The 22,880-nt window shown below is 37.7% G+C and overlaps 1 protein-coding gene across 2 annotated transcripts in view; it reads left to right on the forward strand.

Moving 5' to 3' along the window:
- SEC22A (SEC22 homolog A, vesicle trafficking protein) overlaps nt 1-21,083 on the forward strand; it is a 75,226-nt gene extending 54,143 nt beyond the window's left edge. For both annotated transcript variants that reach the window (XM_023214831.2, XM_023214842.2), the window contains exons 7-8: nt 6,171-6,236; nt 18,393-21,083. In XM_023214831.2, the coding sequence (XP_023070599.2) occupies nt 6,171-6,236; nt 18,393-18,593 (267 nt within the window). In that variant the 3' untranslated portion in view covers nt 18,594-21,083. The remainder of the gene's footprint in view (nt 1-6,170; nt 6,237-18,392) is intronic.
- Nucleotides 21,084-22,880: the final 1,797 nt, after the last annotated feature.

A 22,880-nucleotide genomic window follows, 5' to 3' on the forward strand; every position in this document is an offset into this window, starting at 1 on the left:
GAAATTCTGGCCTGGAAGTTAGAATACCTGGGTCCCATCTGCCAGTAACTAACTTTGTGACCCTACATGGGTTATTTTACCTTCTTGTATCTCATCTTGCAATTCTGCAAAACGAAGGTTTTAGACTACATAAGCCCAGGGACCATTTCTTAGGTCTTAGGACAGACAGTCTAAGATTTCTCTGATTCTAAAATTGTTTGTAAAAGCTTCTACAAAGCAGAAGTCATCAACTTGCTTTTATTTATTATCTTCTTTCCTATAGACTTGTTAATACCTTTTAAAGAAATTATGTCCCTGCTGGCCAGGCACTGTGGCTCATGCTTATAATCCCAACACTTTGGGAGGCCGAGGCAGGTGGATCGCGAGGTCAGGAGTTCGAGACCAGCCTGGCCAAGAGACCAGCCTGGCCCCATCTCTACTAAAAATATAAAAATTAACTGTGTGCGGTGGCAGGGGCCTGTAATCCCAGTTACTTGGGAGGCTGAGCCAGGAGAATTGCTTGAACCCAGGAGGCGGAGGTTCTAGTGAGCCGAAGATCACACCATTGCACTCCAGCCTGGGCGACAGAGCAAGACTCCATCTCAAAAAAAAGAAAACAAATTATGTCCCTGCTAATACTTAACAGAACTTTTTCATTTATTTAGTGACATGTCTATGCTAAGATATGGTGTCTACTTTCATTCAAAAGAAATGAAAGTATTTTTTCTGATTATATGTTAATTCATTGTTACAGAATTAGGGGATCATACAGGACAGTGCTATGAAATAGAAGATAATAAAGATTAAATAACATTGAAAAATGGAGAAAGAAAATAAAAAAGTTATAAATAAATAAAATAAAAATAACATAAAAAAGAATTGGGTGAAATGTATAAAGAATAAAATAAAAATTATCTCCAAATTTTCATATAGGTACATACATCCATTATGTCCTTTTTTTCACTTAATATTAAAAAGTAAATGTTCCCTAATTATTATAAACATTTTAATAGTATCCTCCTAATACATTGTGTGGCTATTATATGAGGCTTTTGTTTACCTTCATCGTCATCTTTTTTTTCTTAAAGAGACAGGGTCTCGCTATATTGGCCAGGTTGGTCTTAAACTCCTGGCCTCAAACAGTTCTCCCATCTTGGCCTCCCAAAGTGCTAAGATTATAGCATGAGCCACTGCCCCTGGCCCCATCCTCATCTTTAAAAGAAAATTTACTTTATTTCTTTTCAGAGCAATACATTGGTACTCTAGTATCCCCTAAAGGTGAATAGTGACATTCATAAAGATTTGTATTGGAACTCCTTACCTCTGCCCTCTTCTTCCCCTCCTCTGCCTTCCTCCCTGTCTCTGTTTCCCCACCACTATCCACTCCCACTTTTGTCCCTGTTCCTGTCCTCTGCCCACCTTCCAACCTCTGGCTATTCCTTCACCTACGTTTCATCTCCGCTTCCCTACTGGCTCGTTTCCCTCAGCCCTGCTGTTCTTTAAAAAACAAAAAAATAACAAAACCAAAAAAGCCTCTTTACATATGCTCTCTTCTAATTTTTTGAGAGAGTAGAATATGTTTGTTGTCTTGTTCCTTTGCCCTCTGTTTCTTAGTCTACTATGATGTCTTTTCTACTCCTGTAATTCTCTTAGATATCCACCATTAAGCTCACCAGTGTCCTTTCAATTGCCAAATACAGCAGCTACTCTTTAGAGTCTTATCTTATGTACCCTCTCTGCCTCATCTATCATTATGTTCTTCCTTTTAAACATTTCCTTGTTTAATTTCAAAAAATAAATTTTATTTCAGGAAGCATAGACACAAATCACTGTTAATAGTTTAATGTATCTACATTTTTCTTCTTGACAAATCTCTTATCCATTCATTTTTATGAAACCATTTTCTCCCGTTTTGTTTTGTTTCCTTGTTTCTCTTCCTATTCCTCAGTTTATTTGATAGACTTTCTTCTCCACCTGTCCTTTATATAGTGGCATTCTCCAGTATTCTGTCCTTGGCTTTGTATTCTTCCAACTCCATGCCTTCTTCTTGGTTACTTTCATAATGGCCTTTTTGAAAAAATACATATATATATACATAAACACACACACACATGCAGTAAAATATGCACTTGAAAATTTTCAAAGCCTATAAGAGTTGATATTTTTACGGAAAAGTAATTCTCTCCCAATTTTCTTCCTCAGAGTCATCCTTCTAGGGAGATTATGTGCATATGCTAGTATATAGGTATTTCTATATTTACTTATGCAATTCTTTAAAAAATTTTTATAGAAATGATAGCATACTCAATACTAATTTGCGTCTTTTTAAGTCTAAAAATATGTAGGAGATTATTTCACAGTACACAGAGACCTATTCTGTTCTTTTTAGTGGCTGCATGACTTTGTATTAAATATTTGTATTTTCCTTTCCCTGCATGACATAACATCTTATTTTGAAGTAATTCAAACTTACAGAAAAGTTTAAAGAACAGTAGAATTAACATCCACCCCATATACCTACCTACCATTTTCCTCCTTTTTTTTTTTCACTGAGTCATTTGAAAGTTAACATTGTAGGTATCATCTCAGTTTATTCCAAAATTGAATTCAGTATGTATGTCTTAAGGGCTAAGATATTCTTTTACGTAATCATAATCCTCTTAATCACACCAAAGAAATTTAACATTGGTATAGTATTACCTAATAGAAAATCTGTATTCAAATTTCCACAGTTGCCCCCAGAATGTTCTGTATAGTGTTTTGTTCCTCTCTCTAATCTAGGAGCTAATCAAGAATTGAGATTTTTACTTGATTGTCATAGGCCTTTCATTTAACTAACTACTATTAAAATAGAAGACTGCCAAGTTAGATCTCTGGATCAAACTCTTTCCTGAAGCAGACTGAAATATCTGCTAAATATAATTATTTGGATGTCCCACTAGCAACTCCAGAATAGCATGTCCACAGTGAGCTCAGTATTTTCTGCTCTTGAATTACTTTTCTTCCTATACACTCAACTTAGTGCATGGTATCATTCAAGCGTTGCCTAAACCAGAAGCCTCTGAGTCATCTTAATCTCCTCCCTCTTTGACACAGTACATGTTAATTCCTTTGCCTTTGATTCTCTTCCTACCTTGTCTACCTGGTTCAGCCTTTAAGACCAGCCTTTAAGACCCAGCCTTTAAGCTTTACTCCCTTTAGGAAGCCTTCCCTGGCCTTTCTTTTTTCTCTATGCAGAATTAGATGTGTCTCCATTGGGCTCCCTTAAGTATCCTCTACACACACCTGTGCCATCAGTTATTACTTTGGATGGTAATTATTGATTTATGTATCTGCCTTCTTAATTAGAGTGACCTCCTTAAGTTGATGTGGACTTAACTCTTTTCTTTTTCTTTTTTTTTTTTTTTTTTTTTTTTTTTGAGACAGAGTCTCACTCTGTCACCCAGGCTGGAGTGCAGTGGCGCAACCTTGGCTCACTGCAAGCTCCATCTCCCGGGTTCACGTCATTCTCCTGAATAGCTGGGACTACAGGCACCCGCCACCATGCCCAGCTACTTTTTTTGTATTTTTAGTAGAGATGGGGTTTCACCGTGTTAGCCAGGATGGTCTCCATCTCCTGACCTCGTGATCCGCCCGCCTCAGCCTCCCAAAGTGCTGGGATTATAGGCTTAAGCCACTGTGCTGGCCGGACTTAACTCTTTTCTGTACTAGGGATAGTAACAAAGTACCTGGCTTGTAAATGCTTAATAAATATTTATTAAATGGAAGAATATGCTAATAGGCAGTCTTCTCTTTATCAATTAAAGATTTTTCAAATGACGCAGACAGTAGTAACCCCAGGGAGAGAGGAGTTAGTGAAAGAGGAGTTAGTGAATGTTTCTGAGTATTTACTATGTACCAGTTACTTTTCTTTGTATTTTGTATTTGCAAATGTTATTTCACTTAATCTCTACAACCTTTAGTTTTCAAAAGAAGAAATTAAAGTTAAGTAGCTGCCCCAGATTGTAAGTAAAGATTTGAACCCAAGTCTTACTGACTGTAGAAATATGCTCCTAAGTGTTTTAAAGGCATTTAAGGCTAGACGCAGTGGCTCACTCCTGTAATCCCAACATTTTCGGGGGCCGAGGCAGGCAGATCACTTGAGGTCAGGAGTTCAAGACCAGCCTGGTCAACATGGTGAAACCCTGCACTCTACTAAAAAATACAAAAATTGGCCAGGCATGGTGGTGGGTGCCTGTAATCCCAGATACTTGGGAGGCTGAAGCAGGAGAATTGCGTGAATGTGGGAAGCAGAGGTTGCAGTGAGCTGAGATCGTGCCACTGCACTCTAGCCTGGGTGATAGAACGAGACTCAGTCTCAAAATAAACAAAGGCTGGGCATGTTGGTTCACGCCTGTAGTCTCAGCACTTTGGGAGGCCGAGGCGGGCAGATCACAAGGTCAGGAGATCGAGACCATCCTGGCTAACACAGTGAAACCCCATCTCTACTAAAAATACAAAAAAAAACTTAGCCAAGCATGGTGGCACGCCCCTGTAGTCCCAGCTACTTGGGAGTCTGAGGCAGGAGAATCGCTTGAACCTGGGAGGCGGAGGTTGCAGTGAGCCAAGATCGCGCCACCGCACTCCAGCCTGGGTGACAGAGCAATACTCCATCTCATAAATTAAAAAAAAAAAAAAAAAATGAAGGAAAGGAGAAAGAGAAAAAGGGTGATTAAGAGAGTTAGAAAGTCTAAATTTAGAGAAAAAGTACAATATCCAATTGTAGGACAATAAATTATGGTATATCCCCACAATTAAAGGTTATATAATCATTACAAATTCTGTGGTTGAGGAATATTTACTGTCTTGGGAGAGTGTTTATGATGTAATGTGAAGTGCTAAAAAGTAGTATAAGAAAGTATCAATCTATTTTTTAAAAGTGTATCTACATACACAGAAAAGACTGGAAGGAAATACATGAAAAGGTTAGAAGTAATTTTCCCAGAATTGTAGCATTTATAGGTTATATTAATTTCTTTTTTTGTATAGGCTGTATTTTCCAGATTCTTTACAATGAACTTTTATAATCAGAAAAAAGGTCATTTAAAAACTAAAGGATTAAAGAAAAAATAATCAAGCAGAACTTATTTAAGGTTTTAGAATTACTACACTGGAAGGGTTTCATGTTGACCTTCCTTGTCTCTGGGGTGCAACAGGCCTGAGCATCCCAGACAGATGAGTGGTTCCTATTTTAAGATCTTCTCACTAGAATAAGCCGGCTTTCCTCTGCCTTACAGTCAGTTCTGTTGCCCAATAACCAGTGCAAAAGGAATTTTCCCTTTATACTATTTTATGAAGAAATGATAATGAGATACTCTTCTGTGTCTTGTAGAAATTTTCATTGTATAAAGAGATTTTTTTCTCTCTAATATAAGAAAAGGCCAAATTAATGCTCCTGCCTGGAAGTAAAAAAAAAACGTAATGCTCCTGTCCGGACTTTATGTTTTGCTGTATGAAAACATTGAAAGAAGTTGATAATGTAGTTATTTAAGAAGAACCAGAAAGGAATAGGAAAGCATGAGTTGTTACCTGTCTCCATTAGTTTTCTTTTCAGAGACATTCTATGCATGAGGTATCTGTTTTTCCTCTGGGTGGCTGTTTTTCTAGCATAGCATGCAGGACTGATTAGTCTTAATTTTTCTCATTGGGATTTAGCACACTCTAGTGGATAGTAGCTTTTCAGTTTTCACAGTTTTTTAGAAAATCGTATCAAATTACTTATTGGACAATTCGGTGATATATTTACTAGTAGTAAAGTTTGTCAGTATTTGAGTCAAGTAATGACCCTAGTGAGCCAGAGTAACTTTGTCAGCCACTGGGGCGTTGTACATTTGTACGTGATTTTTTTAGTAGTAGGATGAGAGGCTTTTAACAGTATGTCAGAACTTTTCCCCAGTGGTTTTCCTCTTTTGAGTGGAATGAAATTGATGGGGGTGGCCGAAATGTAGAGGAACACTTGTACCTCTACCTCACACTCTTTAGGCCTTAGAATGTGCTTTATGTTTTCATTTTAGGACTCTTGAGAATTTGTATATACCAGTGTGTGACAATTTTGACTGTGTGTAAACATTGTTATAGCCTATCTTGATGGATTGTTTCTGGAAATGGGCTCCCACCAGAAACAAAAATAATCTTTTATTTTGCTTTTGCAGAGTGATGGTGATGATTTTAATTACATCATTGCATTTTTCCTTGGAACAGCAGCCTGCCTTTACCAGGTAGGTTTTCTTCCATTTTAAAGAAACACTTTCCATTATTGTTTATTTCAGGTATCAATTCTAACAATTGATTGTGCATTTTAAATAAATGATTAAAACTCTGAGTTCTTTGCTTCTCTTTTAATTTGAGCCTGTTTTAACTTTGTGACCTACATCTCCATTTTGAGTGGACATAGATCCCAGTGAACCTGATGTTAACCTTTTTCGTGTGCTGAGGCTTCAGTGGTGGTATGTCATCTGCCTGTGGTAGTAAAGACCACTCCTAGGCTGGGTGTGGTGACTCATGCCTGTAATCCCAGTACTTTGGGAGGCCGAGCTGGGCAGATCACTTGAGGTCAGGAGTTCAAGGCCAGCTGGCCGACATGGTAAAACCTTGCCTCTACTAAAAATACAAAAATTAGCTGGGCGTGGTGATGGATGCCTGTAGTCCCAGCTACTTGGGAGGCTGAGACAGGAGAATTGCTTGAACCCAGGAGGTGGAGGTTGCAGTGAGCCGAGATCACGCCACTGCACTCCAGTCTGGGCAACAGAGCAAGACTACATCTCAAAAAAAAAAAAAAAAAGACTACCAGATTTTCTGGTGTTTGATCATTCAGCTTCCAGGTTCTGCTTATACTCTAGGCTGAGGATTTTGTATTTGGGGGGAAGTTTTTGAATAGAGAGTGGCACAGCAAAAGCAGGATTTTCGGATTCAATTTAGCAGTAATGAATAGAATGGACTATAAGGGCAGAGAGACTGGAAGCAAGGAAATGGTTTGAAATTATTACTACAGGTAGAAAGTAATGCAAGCTAACATATCGTAATGGCAGTGAGGATAGAAAAAAATAGACATTGAGAAGGAAGACTCACTGGGACTTGAAGACTATGAAACTTAAGGAGGGAAGAGATTTTGCACCTGGGTGACATGGAGACTGATAGTCACATTTCCAAGGCCAGAGGAGGCACACATTTGTAGGAAAGGAAGTTACCGGTTACCCAAATGCAAGAATGTCTTTGTTAAAACATGTTACAGCAAGCAAGGCATTTTGACCTAACTTTTTTTTATAAGTGACACATTTTTGTAGCTTGAATTAAAAAAAAAAATTAATGTTAAGAGTCAGAACTGCAAATATAAGTCCACTTATATATATATAAGTCCACTACCTAAAGTTCAGTGGACATCTTTAGGGACATATTTTGAATATATGTATTTGACTTTTACGTAAAGACAGTAGATATTTTAGTTCCAGTGGCCCCATTTTTTAAAACTGCTTGTTTTGTTTTGTTTTGTTTTGTTTTTGAAATAGGGTCTGGAGTGCAGTGGCGCAATCTCGGCTCACTGCAAGCTCCACCTCCGGGGTTCACACCATTCTCACCCTCCCGAGTAGCCAGGACTACAGGCACCTGCCACCACGCCCAGCTAGTTTTTTTGATTTTTAGTAGAGATGGGATTTCACCATGTTAGCCAGGATGGTCTTGATATCGTGACCTCATGATCTGCCCTCCTTGGCCTCCCAAAGTGCTAGGATTATAGGCATGAGCCACCGCGCCCAGTCAAAAAATTGCTTGATTTTCTTAACCACTTATATTATCTTCAGAAATTTTCTGTCAAATCTGACATTTAATAATGATGAATGACGTTTCATGCAGGAAATGTGAAAACTTACATTTGTTAATGTCACATAGTGCTTTAATTTTATGAAATATTCTTGTATATATTTTTTCTTTTTTTTTTTTCTGAGACAGAGTCTTGCTCTGTCACCCAGGCTGGAGTGCAGTGGTGCAATCTCGGCTCACTGCAAGCTCCACCTCCCGGGTTCACGCCCTTCTCCTGCCTTAGCCTCCCAAGTAGGCGGGACGTACAGGCCCCTGTCCCCACGCCCCGCTATTTTTTTTTTTTTTTTTTTTTTTTTGTATTTTTAGTAGAGACGGGGTTTCACCGTGTTAGCCAGGATGGTCTTGATCTCCTGACCTCGAGATCCACCCGCCTCGGCCTCCCAAAGTGCTGGGATTACAGGCGTGAGCTACCATGCCCGGCCTCTTGTATTTTCTATTTTAATTTCTATCCTGTCACGAAAAAATAATATCTCTTTTCTTTTCTTTTTTTTTTTTTTTTTAGAGAGAGTCCTGGTCTGTCGCCCAGGCTGGAGTGCAGTGGCGCAATCTTGGCTCACTGCAAGCTCCGCCTCCCGGGTTCACACCGTTCTCCTGCCTTAGCCTCGCAAGTAGCTGGGACTACAGGCGCCTGCCACCACGCCTAGCTAATATTTTATATTTTTAGTAGAGATGGAGTTTCACCATGTTAGCCAAGATGGTCTCGGTCTCCTGACCTCATGATTTTGCTTGCCTCCGCCTCCCAAAAAGTGCTGGGATTACAGGCGTGAGCCACTGCGCCCGGCTAATATCTCATGTTTTAAAGTGAGAAAACTGAGGCAGTTTCAATACTGTTCTGAGATCACATAGTCAGAAGCAGTAGAGTCAGGACTTAACTCTGGGTCTCTGATTTTGAGTATTGTGTTCTGTCTACTGTATCATACTGTCTCTAGGCAAAATTCCCAATTTGCGTAATTGTTATAATGTAATAAACTCAGTTTTATAACTATACACATGATCTCATTTGATTTTTATCTAAAACTGAGGTATTAGCTTTAATATAATTTTATGAATCATTCTTGTAAAATATAAGTTTTGGTTGCTTTGTCTTAAGTAATTGTAAATTCTTAGTAATAATGGCAGAATGTATTGAGCTCTTATTTTGTGTTAAGCCTTTTATATTCATTGTACCATTAAATCCTCACAAAAAGGAGGATATACCATTATATATCCTCTCAGAACGTAGTTCTGAGAGTTGCCTCATGGTAGAGTGGTGTCACTCAGGTTTCTTTTACTTGAGAGAATTAAATAAATTCATGTTTTGAAAAAGAAAAGAAGAAAACTAATTTCCTTCACATTGAAAGGCATGAAACTTCCTGCTTTCTAAATATGAGCAGGGTGATAATAATGCTGTTTCTTCCCCCCCCCCACAGTAAAACTTAAGTAATTATGTTTTACCATATAACATTCTCTGTCTTCAGTTGTCAGGATATTTTTAAATCCTCTTTAGATCAGATCTGAAAAGCCATTACTACATTGTTTGTCACCTTTTTCATCAGGATGCAGGTGCTTATGGAAGCCCGAAGCTCAGCCTGATAGGATTAATCTTGATATGGAACATTTCAAATAGAGCAAAGGATCAGTGAAGAAACTAGAGACTATTCCTGTTCCCTCAGTGTTTTACTTTGAAAACTTGAAACTTACCAAAAAGTTGAAAAACCAGTATACTTAGAGTCATCAATTGTTAACATCTTGCAACACCTTCTTTATCTCACTCCCTCTTTATATGTGTGTGCGCAGGGCGTGTATAAACAGATCATCCCCGACTTGGAACTTTTTTGACTTTATAGTGATGCAAAAGTGATATGCATTCAGTAGAAGCTATGTTTCAGGTACTCACATGACCATACTGGTTTCAGCACACTATTCAATAAATTGTAGGAGACAATGAACATATTTTAATAAAACAGGCTTTGTATTAGATGATTTTGCCCAACTCTAGGCCAAAGTTTTGAGCGTGTTTAAGGTAGGCTAGGCTGAGCTATGATGTTTGGTAGGTTAATTGTATTAAATACATTTTTAACTTAGGATATTTTCAGCTTATAATGACTATATCAGGATGTGACCCTATCATAAGCCAAGGAGCTTCTGTTGTTATTTATAAAGTAAGTTTCAGACATATATGTATGGGTGAAGTTTTTCTAATTAAACTTTTTATTTTGGGATGATTGCAGATTTACATGGCGTTGCAAGAGAGATCTTATGTACTGTTTACCTGGTTTCCCCCAATGTTACCATCTTGCAAAACTATGTAAAACAGTATCACAACCAGAGTATTGATACTGATATAGTCAAGATACAGAACATTCCTCTGTATCCCCACAGGGATCCCTCATGGTGCCTTTTTATAGCCATATCCACTTCCTTAATCTAACCCCTCCTTAATCTCTGGCAATTACTAACGAGTTCTCCATTTCTAGAATTTTCTCATTTTAAGGACATTATATAAATGGAATTTTATAGTATATAACTGGCATAGTTCAGAATGCTATAAGAAAATACCATAGATTGGGTGGCTTAAACAACAGACGTTTCTTTCTCATGGTTCTGGAATCTGGGAAGTCCAAGTTCCAGATGCTGGCAGATCACGTTCTTGCTGAGGGCCCTTTTCCTGGCTTGCAGAAGGCTGCCTTCTTAGTATATTCTCACACAGAGAAAGTGCTGAAATCTCTTCCTCCTCTTACATGGTCATTGATTCCATTATGGGGGTTCCGCCCTCATGACTTTGTCTAAACCTAATTACCTCCCAAAGGCCCCAGCTCCTAATACCATCACATTAGGGATTAAGGGCTTCAACATTTGAATTTAGAGAAGACACAAACATTTAGTCCGTAACAGTAACCTTTTGTGATAGGCATTTTGTTGTTGTTGTTGTTTGTTTATTTGTTTATTTGGGGGATGGAGTCTTGCTCTGTCACCCAAGCTGGAGTGCAGTGGCACAATCTTGGCTCACTGCAACCTCCGCCTCCTGGGTTCAAGCAGTTCTCCTGCCTCAGCATCCTGAGTAGCTGGGATTACAGGTGTGTGCCACCATGCTTGGCTAATTTTTGTATTTCTAGTAGCGATGGGGTTTCACCATGTTGGTCAGGCTGGTCTTGAACTTCTGACCTTGTGATCTGCCTACCTCAGCCTCCCAAAGTGCTGGGATTACAGACATGAGCCAGATAGGCATTTTTTTTACTCAGCGTAATTCTCTGGAGATTGAGCCAAGTTGTTGCATAATCAATTATTTGTTGCTTTTTATTGCTGAGTAGTATTCCATGGTATGTATCAATGATTTGTTCCTTTTTTTTTTTTTTAAAGACAGGGTCTTGCTCTGTCACCTAGGCTAGAGTGCAGTAGTGCAATCATAGCCTCACTGCCGCTTTGAACTGGGCTCAAACTCCTGAATAGATAGGACTATAGGTGTGTGCCACCACACCCAGCTAATTCTCTAATTTGTTTTTGTAGAGATGGGGTCTTGCGATGTTGCCCAGGCTGGTCTTGGACTCCTGGCCTTAAGCAATCCTCCCACCTCAGCCCCCACAAAGCTCTAGGGTTACAGGTGTGAGCCACAACATCCAGCTTCATTTACTTATTGAAGGATATCTGAGTTGTTTTAAAATGTTGGCTATTATAAAGCTGCTATAGACATTTATGTGCAGGTTTTTGTGCAGACATAAGTCTTCACTTCTTTGGGATAAATGCCTAGGAGTACAATTGACAGGTTATGTGGTAGTTTTATTAAGAAACTGAAAAACTGTTTTCCAGAGTAACTGTACCATTTTACATTCCCTCCAGCAATGTGTGAGTGATCTAGTTTCTCTGCATCCTCACCAACATTTGGTATTGTCACTATTTTTTATTTTAGCCACTCTTGTGTGGAGATAGCTCATTGTGGTTTTAACTTGCATTGTTTAACATCATTAGCTAATGATGCTAAACATTGTTTCATGTGTTTCTCATGTGTATATTATCTTCAGTGAAATGTCTACATCTTTTGATTTTTTTTTTTTTTTTTTTTTGAGACAGTCTCGCTCTGTCACCCAGGCTGAAGTGCAATGGCATGTTCTCGGCTCACTGCAACCTCTACCTCCCAGGTTTAAGCGATTCTTCTGCCTTAGCTTCCTGAATAGCTAGGATTACAGGCACCCACCATCATGCCCAGCTAATTTTTGTTTTTTGTTTTTTGGGTTTTTTTTTGTAGAGATGGGATTTCACCATGTTGACCAGGCTGGTCTTGAACTCCTAATCTCAGGTGATCCACCCACCTCAGCCTCCCAAAGTGCTAGGATTATAGGCGTGAGCCACCGTGCCCGGCCTTGCTTGTTTTCTAATTGGATTCTTTGTTTTTTCACTGTTTTTCTTAGAGTTTTTCATACAATTGACCCTTTATATTTGTGGGTTCTGCGTTCGTGGATTAAACCAACCATGAATTGAAAATACTTGGAAAAATATTGCATCCATACTAAACATGTACAGACTTTTATTTTTTGTCATTCCCTAAAGAATATAGTATAATAGCATTTACATTGTATTAGGTATTATAAGTAATCTAGAGATTATTTAAAGTATACAATAGGATGTGCATAAGGGTTAAATGCAAATATTGTGCCATTTTATATCAGAGACAACCATCCACAAATGTTGATATCTGAGGGAGGTCCTGAAACCTATGGATACTGAGGGACAGCTGTATATTCTAGATACTAATCCTTTGTCAGAAAGGAAGTGTGCAGATATCCTTTCCCAGTCTATGTTTTAAAAAAAATAGTTTCAGATCAGTCTGTATCTTGTCTTTTCATCCTCTTAACAGGGTTCTTCACAGAACAAAAGTTTTTAATTTTGATAAAGTTCAGTTGATCAAATTTCCTTTTATTGGTCATGCTTGTGGTGGTCAAGTCTAAGAGCTCTTTGCCTACCCTTAGTTTCTCTACTGTGTTTTTTCTAGACCTTTTATTACAGTTTTATATTTTACATTTGTGATCCATTTTGAGTTAATTTTTGTATGAGATGTGAGAGTTAGATAGCTTAAACCAAGGTTCCTTTGTCTATATTGTTCCAGCACCATCTATGGCAAAGGCAATTTTTTTTCCTCCATTAAATTGCTTTTGCACCTTCATAAAAAAACAGCTGGACATACTTGTGTGAGATTATTTCCGGGTTCTGTATTTTGTTGCATTGATTTTTTTGTCTGTCCTTCCACCAGTACCACAACATAGTGTTGATTACTGTAGCAGTATAACTCGTCATAAATTTTCTTAGTAGTTATAGAACTATTCAAATTATGTTTCGTGTTGAGTGAATTTATGGTAGTTTGTGTTTTTTGAGGAAATGGTCCATGTTATCTAAGTTATCAAATTTATGTGTTTAGTGTTGGTTGTAGTATTCTCTTATTGGCCTTTTGATGTCTGCAGGGTCTGTAGTGATATCCCCTGTTTCATTCCTGATAATGGTAATTTGCATGTTCTCTCTTTTTCTTTGTCAGTCTTACTTGTTAATTTTATTGATCTTTTCATGAGCCAGATCTTTGTTTGTTTTTTCCTGCTGTTTTTCTGGTTTCAATTTTATTGATTTCTGCTTTTATCTTTACTATTTTCTTCCATATGCCTGCTTTGCATTTATTTTGTTCTTTTTCTAGGTTCTTGAAGTAGGCGCTTACATGATTGGTTTGAGAATTTTCTTTTTTATAATGTATGCACTAACTCCTAAAGATTTCCATCTTAGCACTTCTTTAGCTGTATTCCATAAATTTGGTATGTTTTATTTTCATTTTCTCTTAATAATTTTTAAAATTTCCTTAAGGCTTCCTCTTTGACCTGTGGATTATTTAGAATTGCATCGTTTCACTTCTAAATGTTTGAAGATTTTCTTGTTATCTTACCATGACTGATTTCTAGTTTGATCCCATTGTGATCAGAGAACACACATTGTGTGATTTCACTTCTTTTAAATTTGTTGAGGTTTCTTTTATGGCCCCAAAGTATGGTCTGTCTTGTTATATGTTCCATAGCCACTTGAACAGAATGTGTATTCTGCTGTTATTGGGTGAGTGTGTTCTGTAAATGTTTAGATCGTGTTGCTTGGTATTGTCAAGTTCTATATTCTTGCTGATTTTCTGTCTAGTGTTATACCAGTTGGCTAGAAACGAGTATTGGATTATAGATTTTTCCATTTTGTACTTCAGTTCTATTGCTTCATGTATTTTGTAGCTATGTTGTTTTGTTCGTACACATTTAGGATTGCTGTGTCTTCTTGGTGGATGGGCCCATTTATCATTATATATGTTCCTGTCTGTCCCTGGTTATTTTCTTTGCTTTGAAATATTTTGATATTTATCTGGTATCAATATAGACACTTTTGCTTTCTTTTGATTACTGTTTATGTGATATATCCTTTTCCATCCTTTACTTTTAACTTTCCTATGTTATTTAAAGAGAGTTTCTGACAGACAGCATAGAGTTGATTCATGTTTTTTAATCCACCCTGCCAATCTGTGTCTTTTCATTGCTGTACTTAAGTCATTTATAGTTAATGTAATTATGGATATGTTAGGGCTTATTTTTTGTTTTGTTTTTTTCATTTTTCTTTTTTTTTTCTTTATTTTCCTGTGGATTACTTTAACATTTTAAAAGAATTCCATTTCAGTTTGTCTGTGGTATTTTTTAGTATATCTATTTGTGTAGCTTTTTAAATGATTGCTGTAGGCATCATGTGATACATACTTAACTCTTTATGGTCTTCTGGTGTCAACATTTTACTAGTTCAAGACACCTTATCTCCCTAGATGTGTTTTGGCTCTCCCCTATTTATAATTGGCTCAGATATTTCCTCCACATATATTTAGAACCACATCAGCCAGTGTTATAATGATTTTTGTTTTAACTATCAAACATAATTTGGAAAACTCAAGAGGAAAATGAAAGCCTATTGTATTTACCCATGTTTTTGCATACCATGTCCTTTTTTCTCTCCCCACATTTCAAGATTCCATCTTATTGTTTTCTTTCTATTTAGAGAGCTTCCTCTAACCATTCTTTTACGGTAGATCTGCTAGCAACAAATTATCTTAATCTTTCATCTGATAAATGTTTTTATTTTCCCTTTATTCCTAAAGGATATTTTTGTTGAATACAGAATTCTGAATTTGGCAGCATTTTTTTCTTTCAGCCCTTGAGAAATGTTCTACTTTTTTTCTGGCCTCTGTGGTTTCCGATAAGAATCCCACCGTCTTGTTACTGATGAGAAATGAATTATCTTATTACTGTCAAGTGAAGATGGATGTCCAGAGTCCCACGTGTTCTCCACTGATACCACAATAAGAGGGTAGAGGAGGGATTCATTGCCATCTAGTGAGAATGAAAGTCCTGGCTTCTACCTGCCTTCTCTGAAGCCATGCTGAAGGGTTAGAACATCTGCTTACAATGTTCTAGGCTCTCAACATTTGATGGTGTGGGTATGGGTGGGTCACGGGCTTTTTTGTGTGATGTTTGGCTAGAGTATAATAGTTACTGTTTAAAAGTTTTCTGTCTTGTTAAGGTGCCTCTTTCCTAGTCTTTTACCAGAGAGAGCAAGATCTTACTGAGTTACTGAGGGTTTTTTGTTGTTGTTGGTTGGTTGTTTTGATATGCATGCATTGGCATTTCTAGTTGCCAGCTTCTTCAGCTTCAAGTCTGGGATATATGAAGCAAAAAAGAAAACTCAGAGAACCTACCACTGTGTCATTCTTGGATCTCAAGATCCTTTATTTGTCTGCTTTTCCTCCACAGTTCAGTCTTGTTATGCTTGTTTTACATATAATGTCCAGTGTTTTTATTTATACTCAGTGGGAGAAATAGGGAAAAGTGTGTCTGCTCCATCTTCCCAGAAACAGAAGTCCCTGAGCAGTTGTTTTTAAAGTAAGATACAGACATGATATTTTTTACCTTAAAATACTTCATGATGTATCTTCTCAGAACACAGACATCTTTCTACATAGCCAGGACTTCATATCACATCTAAGAATTTAACATTGATACAATGTTATCTAATATAGGATTCCTATTCAGATTATTTCAGTTGTCTCCAAAATGTTTTCTATGGTTATATTTCCCCGATCCAGGATTATGCATTTCATTTGATTGTCGTGTAGTTTTTGGTCTGTGATACAGTCTCCCAGCCTTTTTGTTGTTGTTCAGTTTTATTTTGGTTTTGTCTTTCATAACACTGACTTTTCTAAGAGTTCAGGCAAGTACCATACAGAATGACCCACAATCTGGATTAGTCTCTGTTCCTCGTGATTAGATTAAGGTGAAATATTCTGGCAACAGTGCTATATGGGTTGAATATCTCTTGTTGCTTCAGTCAGGAAACGTGATAAGTTTTATCATTTGGTTAAGATGGTGTCTACCAGATCCCCATTGCAAATATATCTTTTTCTCCTTTGTAATAAGTAATATGTGGGGTAGAGACCCATTATTTTAAAAAGCCCTGGAAAACCATGAATTAAATATATATATACACACACACACACACACACATATTTTTTTTTTTTTAATTACTGGAAAAGCTAGCTCATTTTCACAGTAGCATTCCAAGCAATAAGTATAGATAAAAACTGGAAATATAAAATCACCATTAAGCGAACACCACAGTAATCATTGTTGCAGGCAAGAATCATTAATGGATACTAAAATTAGTGGGCAAAAGTATAATGAGATAAGATATTCACATAATCTCAACTCCCTGCCCCAAATACAATAATTGCAAAGGGAATAGATACCACCTTATGAAGTGATCTAATTTAACATGTAGTAACATGTATTGCATATCACCTCTGCGATATTCTTGCCAAAATTGTATAACCTCATTTCAATCTTGACAAAACATCAGACACACCCAAGTTGAGGAACATTCCTACAACATAACTGATTACTGCTCTTCAAGACTGTCAAGGACATGAAATTTTTTTTTGTTTAAAAAAGATGGAGGAGCTGTTACAGATTGGAATAGACATGACAACTAATGCAATACAGAATCCCAGATTAGATTCTGGACCAGAAATCTAGTGAACAGTTGGCAAAATCTGAATAAAGTCTGTAGATTAGCTAAGAGTATTGAATCAATGTTCATTTCCTGGTTTGATGAGGATACTATGATTACATGATAATTACATGATGATTATACTATGATTAAATAAGAGGATAACTGGGAACAGGGTGAAGAGTATACAGGAACTATTTTTGCATCTATAAGTCTAAAATTATTTCAAAAGAAAAAGCTATTTTTTTCTATTTCTTCAATCTTACATGATGAAAATCACTGATAAGTACTTCCAATTCATTTTGCTTGGATAGCAGTCTTCTTCTTAAGTAAACAGTCCAAATTTATATAAGAACTAAACATATTTAACAGAACATTTCCACATTCTTTCTGCATTATAACAGACACTGGAATGTCCTTCCCATTCTGAAGCCTGGATACAGTTCCCCAGAGAGACCTGGGCCTCTCTCCTTAGACTTTGTGATTCCCACACTTACCAGGTTGTGAGTTTTAGACATCTCCTAGAAAACAGTTTATTCACTCAACACATTGAGCACTTACTGTGTCCCAGGCACCGTTCTGGGCACTGGAGATAAATGAGGAAATAACAGTAAAAAATCTCACCCCTCGTGAAACATAGATTCTATTGAAAGCCTGTGGATGACAAATAAAATAAGCACATTTCTCAAGTATGTTTATAGTATGTTGTGGAGAAAAATAAAGCAGTGGAGGGTGAATGTGAGGATAAGCAGGGGCGGTGAGGGGGAGTACTTTCTTTACTGTTTCATCTAAAATAGCACCCACTATCATTCTTCTCATTCTCTATCCCTTTTTCCTGCTATCTCTTTTTCAAGACATAACTATTTGATATTACATATTTTAAATACATCTATAATTTTTCTCCATTAAAATGTAATATCTATATGAGCAAGGGCTTTGTTTTACTCACAACTGAAGAACAATGCCTGACTTGTAGCAGGCCCTCAGTAAATATTTGTTGAGTGAATTCTCCCTCAAATGTTCAGTCAGATGCTGTACCTAGGATAGTTCCTTGTATTCACTGGGGTACTAGTAAAATGTTGTGGATTTCATTAATACTCAGACTCGGGTTATATAAGAGTCCATTTTGTAGAATAGCTTGTATGCACTTTTTGTATTTTCCTGGGTGAGAATGGAACCGCTGCAGACCCTGGGAATGCTTCTTAGTTGCCTGTCACCATGGGGAATTTGCCCAGCCTGTTTACAAGGGAGTCATTCCATTGCACTTCCATTTAAAATATGGTACAAAATGCTTTTCTTCTGAAAAATGAAAAACATAAGAGGAAAAGTCTATGTCCCTTTCAAACGGTGGAACTTTCATAGCTGAATGTCTTAGATATATGCTACATTATGTTATCCCTAGATAAAAAAATAACCTTATCCATTCTTATATTTTACTCTCTGGACGGTTATAATTTTATATTAGAAATACTTCTTTCTTTTCCTGTAACCCTAATCGTCTTTCATTTTTATATTTTGAACAGTGTTATTTACTTGTCTACTACACCGGCTGGAGGAATGTCAAATCTTTTTTGACTTTTGGCTTAATCTGTCTATGCAACATGTATCTCTATGAACTGCGCAACCTCTGGCAGCTTTTCTTTCATGTGACTGTGGGAGCATTTGTTACACTACAGATCTGGCTAAGGCAAGCCCAGGGCAAGGCTCCCGATTATGATGTCTGACACCATCCTTCAGATCTATTGCCTTGGCTTCAGGGGGAAAAGGAGGGAACATATCATAACTGCCACTGTGATGAAGAAGCTGTTCCCCACAGAGGAGAAGCTCTGCTTTCTTTCTCTCCAACTTTCCTTTTTTAAAATCAGCATGGCGTGCCTGTGAGCATGGAAGACCTTCTAGGAAAAGTCCTCTCAGAAGAATGTTGGCCATGAGGTTATCATTCAGAGGAGAAGATTTCTCTCTTCAAGGCTGTAACAGTGGAAGAACAGTCGTATGCCATTGGCCAGCCGTCCTGAATCCTTCCTGAAGAGTTCAGAAAATAGATGTGGTATTGCTCTGAGGACCAGGCAGGAGGAACTCTACAATCTGAGTTTGCCTTTGTGAGGCATTAGTGTAGACCAAATAAAAAGCTGCAGAAATTGGAAAGTTTATGTTTTAAATAAATGACTGTGATAAATAGCAGATTTTACATTGTTGCAATGTGCAAATATTTTCTTTGCTTTGAAATATTTTGATATTTATCTGGTATCAATATAGACATCAGATTTGCACATTTATGGTACTAAGAGTTTATAAAGTCCAAGATGGTGTGAAATTGGTTCTTTTTACTTTTATATTTTTGCTTGAATCTTAACTCTGGAAATCACCTGATGTAGAAGAAGGCTGTGATGAGCTCGTCTCTGGAACATCACAAGTATTGAAAATACAGTAATGGATGTTTCCTTTCTAATCCACGTTTATTGTTTCTTTTGAAATCACGTCTAAAAACTATGACTCATTAGACTATAGCCGTTGTTTCCCAAACTTCAGTCTCTTGAGTACTACTTGTATTATTTTCTTAATATTTATCTTTTAAATTTTGAAGTTTTTTTAAAAAACGAATCCTGCTACAAGTGGAAAACCAGTATCAGTTTGCCGTAAATAAAAGGTAACCACAAAATAAATAAGACGAACACAAAGAATGTTTTTCAGTTCTGGCTAGAAACTAATGCCTAGAAAGGCTCCGAATCTTAGGCTCGCTCTTTGTGGCAGTGAGGGAGATGTTACCAGCACCAGCATGAGGCACTGTCTCTGGAATAGTCAGAGGATGAAAGGAAACTGTAAAGGGAATGACATTCTCACTGTGATTCAGCATTATTCTGTGTTGTGCACCACTTAAAGACATCTTGTGTGCCACCAGTGGCGTGGGTCCTGCACTATGGAAATGCTTGACTGTACTAAGAATCAGAAGGTAGCTTTCCTAGCAACTCATTATTTTATGGCTTTGAGGAATTAAGCCCCTAGTATCTGAGATAACTTACTTGCTTTTTGATAACGTTCTAAAGATTGTTTAAGCAGTTATGAATTAATAATATAGGAAGCACAGTTTGATTCCATTAGCAAAATCTATAACTCTCATGGTTTTGGAAGTCATCTTCATGAGTGATTTTCCTTTGTTTTTTAAAGAAAATATTTCAAACAAGGAATTTAAAGGATGCTGAAATTGGATATCATCCAGAAAAACAGATCCCATTACATTGTAATTGTTGTTACTGGGCATATTTATTAAGTAGAAGAAATAGTCCAGAGGGTAAAGTTAGTGAACTGTCTTGTTTGCGTGAACCAGTATTTGTGGATATGTCTAGTACTGTAAAATCTTGCTTAACTAGAACCTTAGTCTGCACCCTCCTTTTAGGAGAATGAGGTAAAAGAAGACAGTAAGCTTATGATATCAGGGATTCATGTAAAACAGGAAACTATAGTTTGCCCCAGTTTTCTGCTCTAACAAAACTATGCATATTCTGAGAGATACCCCAAGGCATCACAATATCCTGAATCATCAGAACACCATTGAATTGTGTTGGGCATTTTGTAGCCAGGAAAGTGAAGTGGTTCAATTTAGAAAGGTTTTCAAGTCAGGCACGGTGGCTCACGCCTGTAATCCCAGCACGCTGGGAGGCTGAGGCAGGCAGATCACAGGAGTCTGGGAGTTTGAGAACCAGCCCGGCCAACATGGTGAAACCTCATCTCTACTAAAAATACAAAAATTAACTGGGCACGGTGGCGCATCCCTTTAGTCCCAGCTACTTGGGAGGCTGAGGCAGGAGAATCGCTTGAACCCAGGAGGTAGAGGTTGCAGCGAGCCAAGATCATGCCACTGCACTCCAGCCTGGCCAACAGAGCGAAACTCTGTCTCAAAAAAAAAGGTTTTCTAAACTAAGGTTAAAACAGAGTTTTCTTGTAAATAGGGAAGTTGGAGATTCTGGTTAATTGAGATTTGGCTCTGTATTGACATAGCTCACACTGGTTTGGTTGAGGAACTACCTGCTTGTCATTGAATTGACCAGTTACAATGTTTGGTATTCACATACATTCAGCAAGAACACTTGAAAACTCCTCACCAACTATTTTTAAAGGCTTACTTTGTTTTTGTTTTTTCACTGGCTATTTTGAATAAGAGGATGTTTACATCTTAATGTAAAAAAATGAAAACAGGTATAAATGTTTTATGTATAGAAATGTTTTCTTTCATTATTTGGTGCCTGTATCTCCATGTTTCTATCATTTCCCCACCTGTATCATGTTGCCAGAAAAGAACTGAATTTAGAAAAAGAAATTGGTGTAAAGAAGTCCTGGCCAGGCACGGTGGCTCATGCCTGTTATCCCAGCACTTTGGGAGCTCGAGGTGGGTGGATCATGAGGTTAGGAGTTCGAGACCAGCCTGGCCAACATAGTGAAACCCCGTCTCTACTAAAAATACCAAAAAAATAAGCTGGGCGTGGTGGTGGGCACCTGTAGTACCAGCTACTTGGGAGGCTGAGGTAGGAGAATCGCTTGAATCCGGGAGGCAGAGGTTGCAGTGAGCCGAGATCGTGCCATTGCACTCCAGCCTGGGTGACGGAGTGAGACTGTCTCAAAAAAAAGTCCTTAGGCTCGTTAGAAAGAATCACATTAGGCCTCCATGGTGTATGATCTTATGTTTTATATTGCACTTCTAAGAACAAGCCTGAGTTTACCTCCTCATAGTTTTGTAGCATAGGAGCTACAGTAGTAGCTGCCCTCATTCTAAGGGAGAGGACACAGAGGTGATGAGATGGTAATGACTTACCCAGTTCACATAGCTAAGCACACACAACTCTGATCTAGTGCAGGGCTCTTTGCACTAGCATGGAACTAATGAAGGTGACCAATGTTATATTCAGGGAATATGACTGTTCTTGGTAAAGCCAAGGAATTGAGGGGTTCTGAAATTGGTGAGTACGGGCCTGCTGCTGGGATATTTTATCCTAAGAGGTGTATTTTAATTTAGATAATTCCTCAATACTGCTTTTTGATTAAGGTATACCATGAGAGCAAAGATACCCTCTTTTATATACTCAAAATAATTGCAATATTTGCTTGCTTTTTTTGGTCTGTATTTGAAATGTATTTACATTAATACCTGGCCTCTTTCCCAAAAGCACTTGAAGCAGCATACCAAGAAAAGACATATACAACCATGTTAATGAAATATGAACAGAAAGGGAAGAAAAACAAATGAAAATTGAAAGGAGGGTTTACATACATTATTGTATGTAAAATTTGATTCTGGAACTTTCTGGAACCAAGGCTAAGGGAAGGGAAAGAAGTTACGCACTGCCCTATCAGTAGGTCAGAAGCATACCGGTTCCTTAGGGGGAGCCTTTCCTGATGCTTTCCAGTAAAGGTGTTCTCACTGGGGTCCTGTGAAGTGCTAAAATGAACAGAATTCTCGATTTTCACACATGTACATGTTATGATTGTGCCTTGGATCCTTACCTTGTGCCACCTTTCAAAGGCTTCCATTTCAGGGTTTGGGGGATTTGTGTACGTGTGGTTAATAAAGGATTTTGTTTTCATAAGAATGCTAAGCTGAAAACAAGTATTAACCTTGAAAATCATTTGAGACAAATGCCTTAAAACATGGAGAACCTTTACCCAATTTTGTAATTAGCACATTTATATTGCAGTAAATGTGGTCTTCACAGTGGAATCTAGTGTGGAGAGATGGATGGCTCCATTTCTGTTAAGCCGCGTGTGGAACCCCATTAGACTCCTACTTTGTAAGGGCTCCACAGAGACCAGAAGTTTGTCATAAGGAATCTAACTTCCGTGGCTCCTGAGGTCAGCTGCTCCCCTAAAAGACAATTGCTTGGCCTTTATTTCAAAAGGTTTACTAAGTCACCTAAGGCTGTACTCTGAGTTGTTGGGTTTCCAAGAAACTCAACAAAGTGTGTTGTGTCTGTGTACACCTTTCTTGTTACTACTTTTTTTTTTTTTTTTTTTTTTTTTTT

Source organism: Piliocolobus tephrosceles, chromosome 2, assembly GCF_002776525.5.
Source record: "Piliocolobus tephrosceles isolate RC106 chromosome 2, ASM277652v3, whole genome shotgun sequence".
Classification (NCBI taxonomy): domain Eukaryota; kingdom Metazoa; phylum Chordata; class Mammalia; order Primates; family Cercopithecidae; genus Piliocolobus; species Piliocolobus tephrosceles.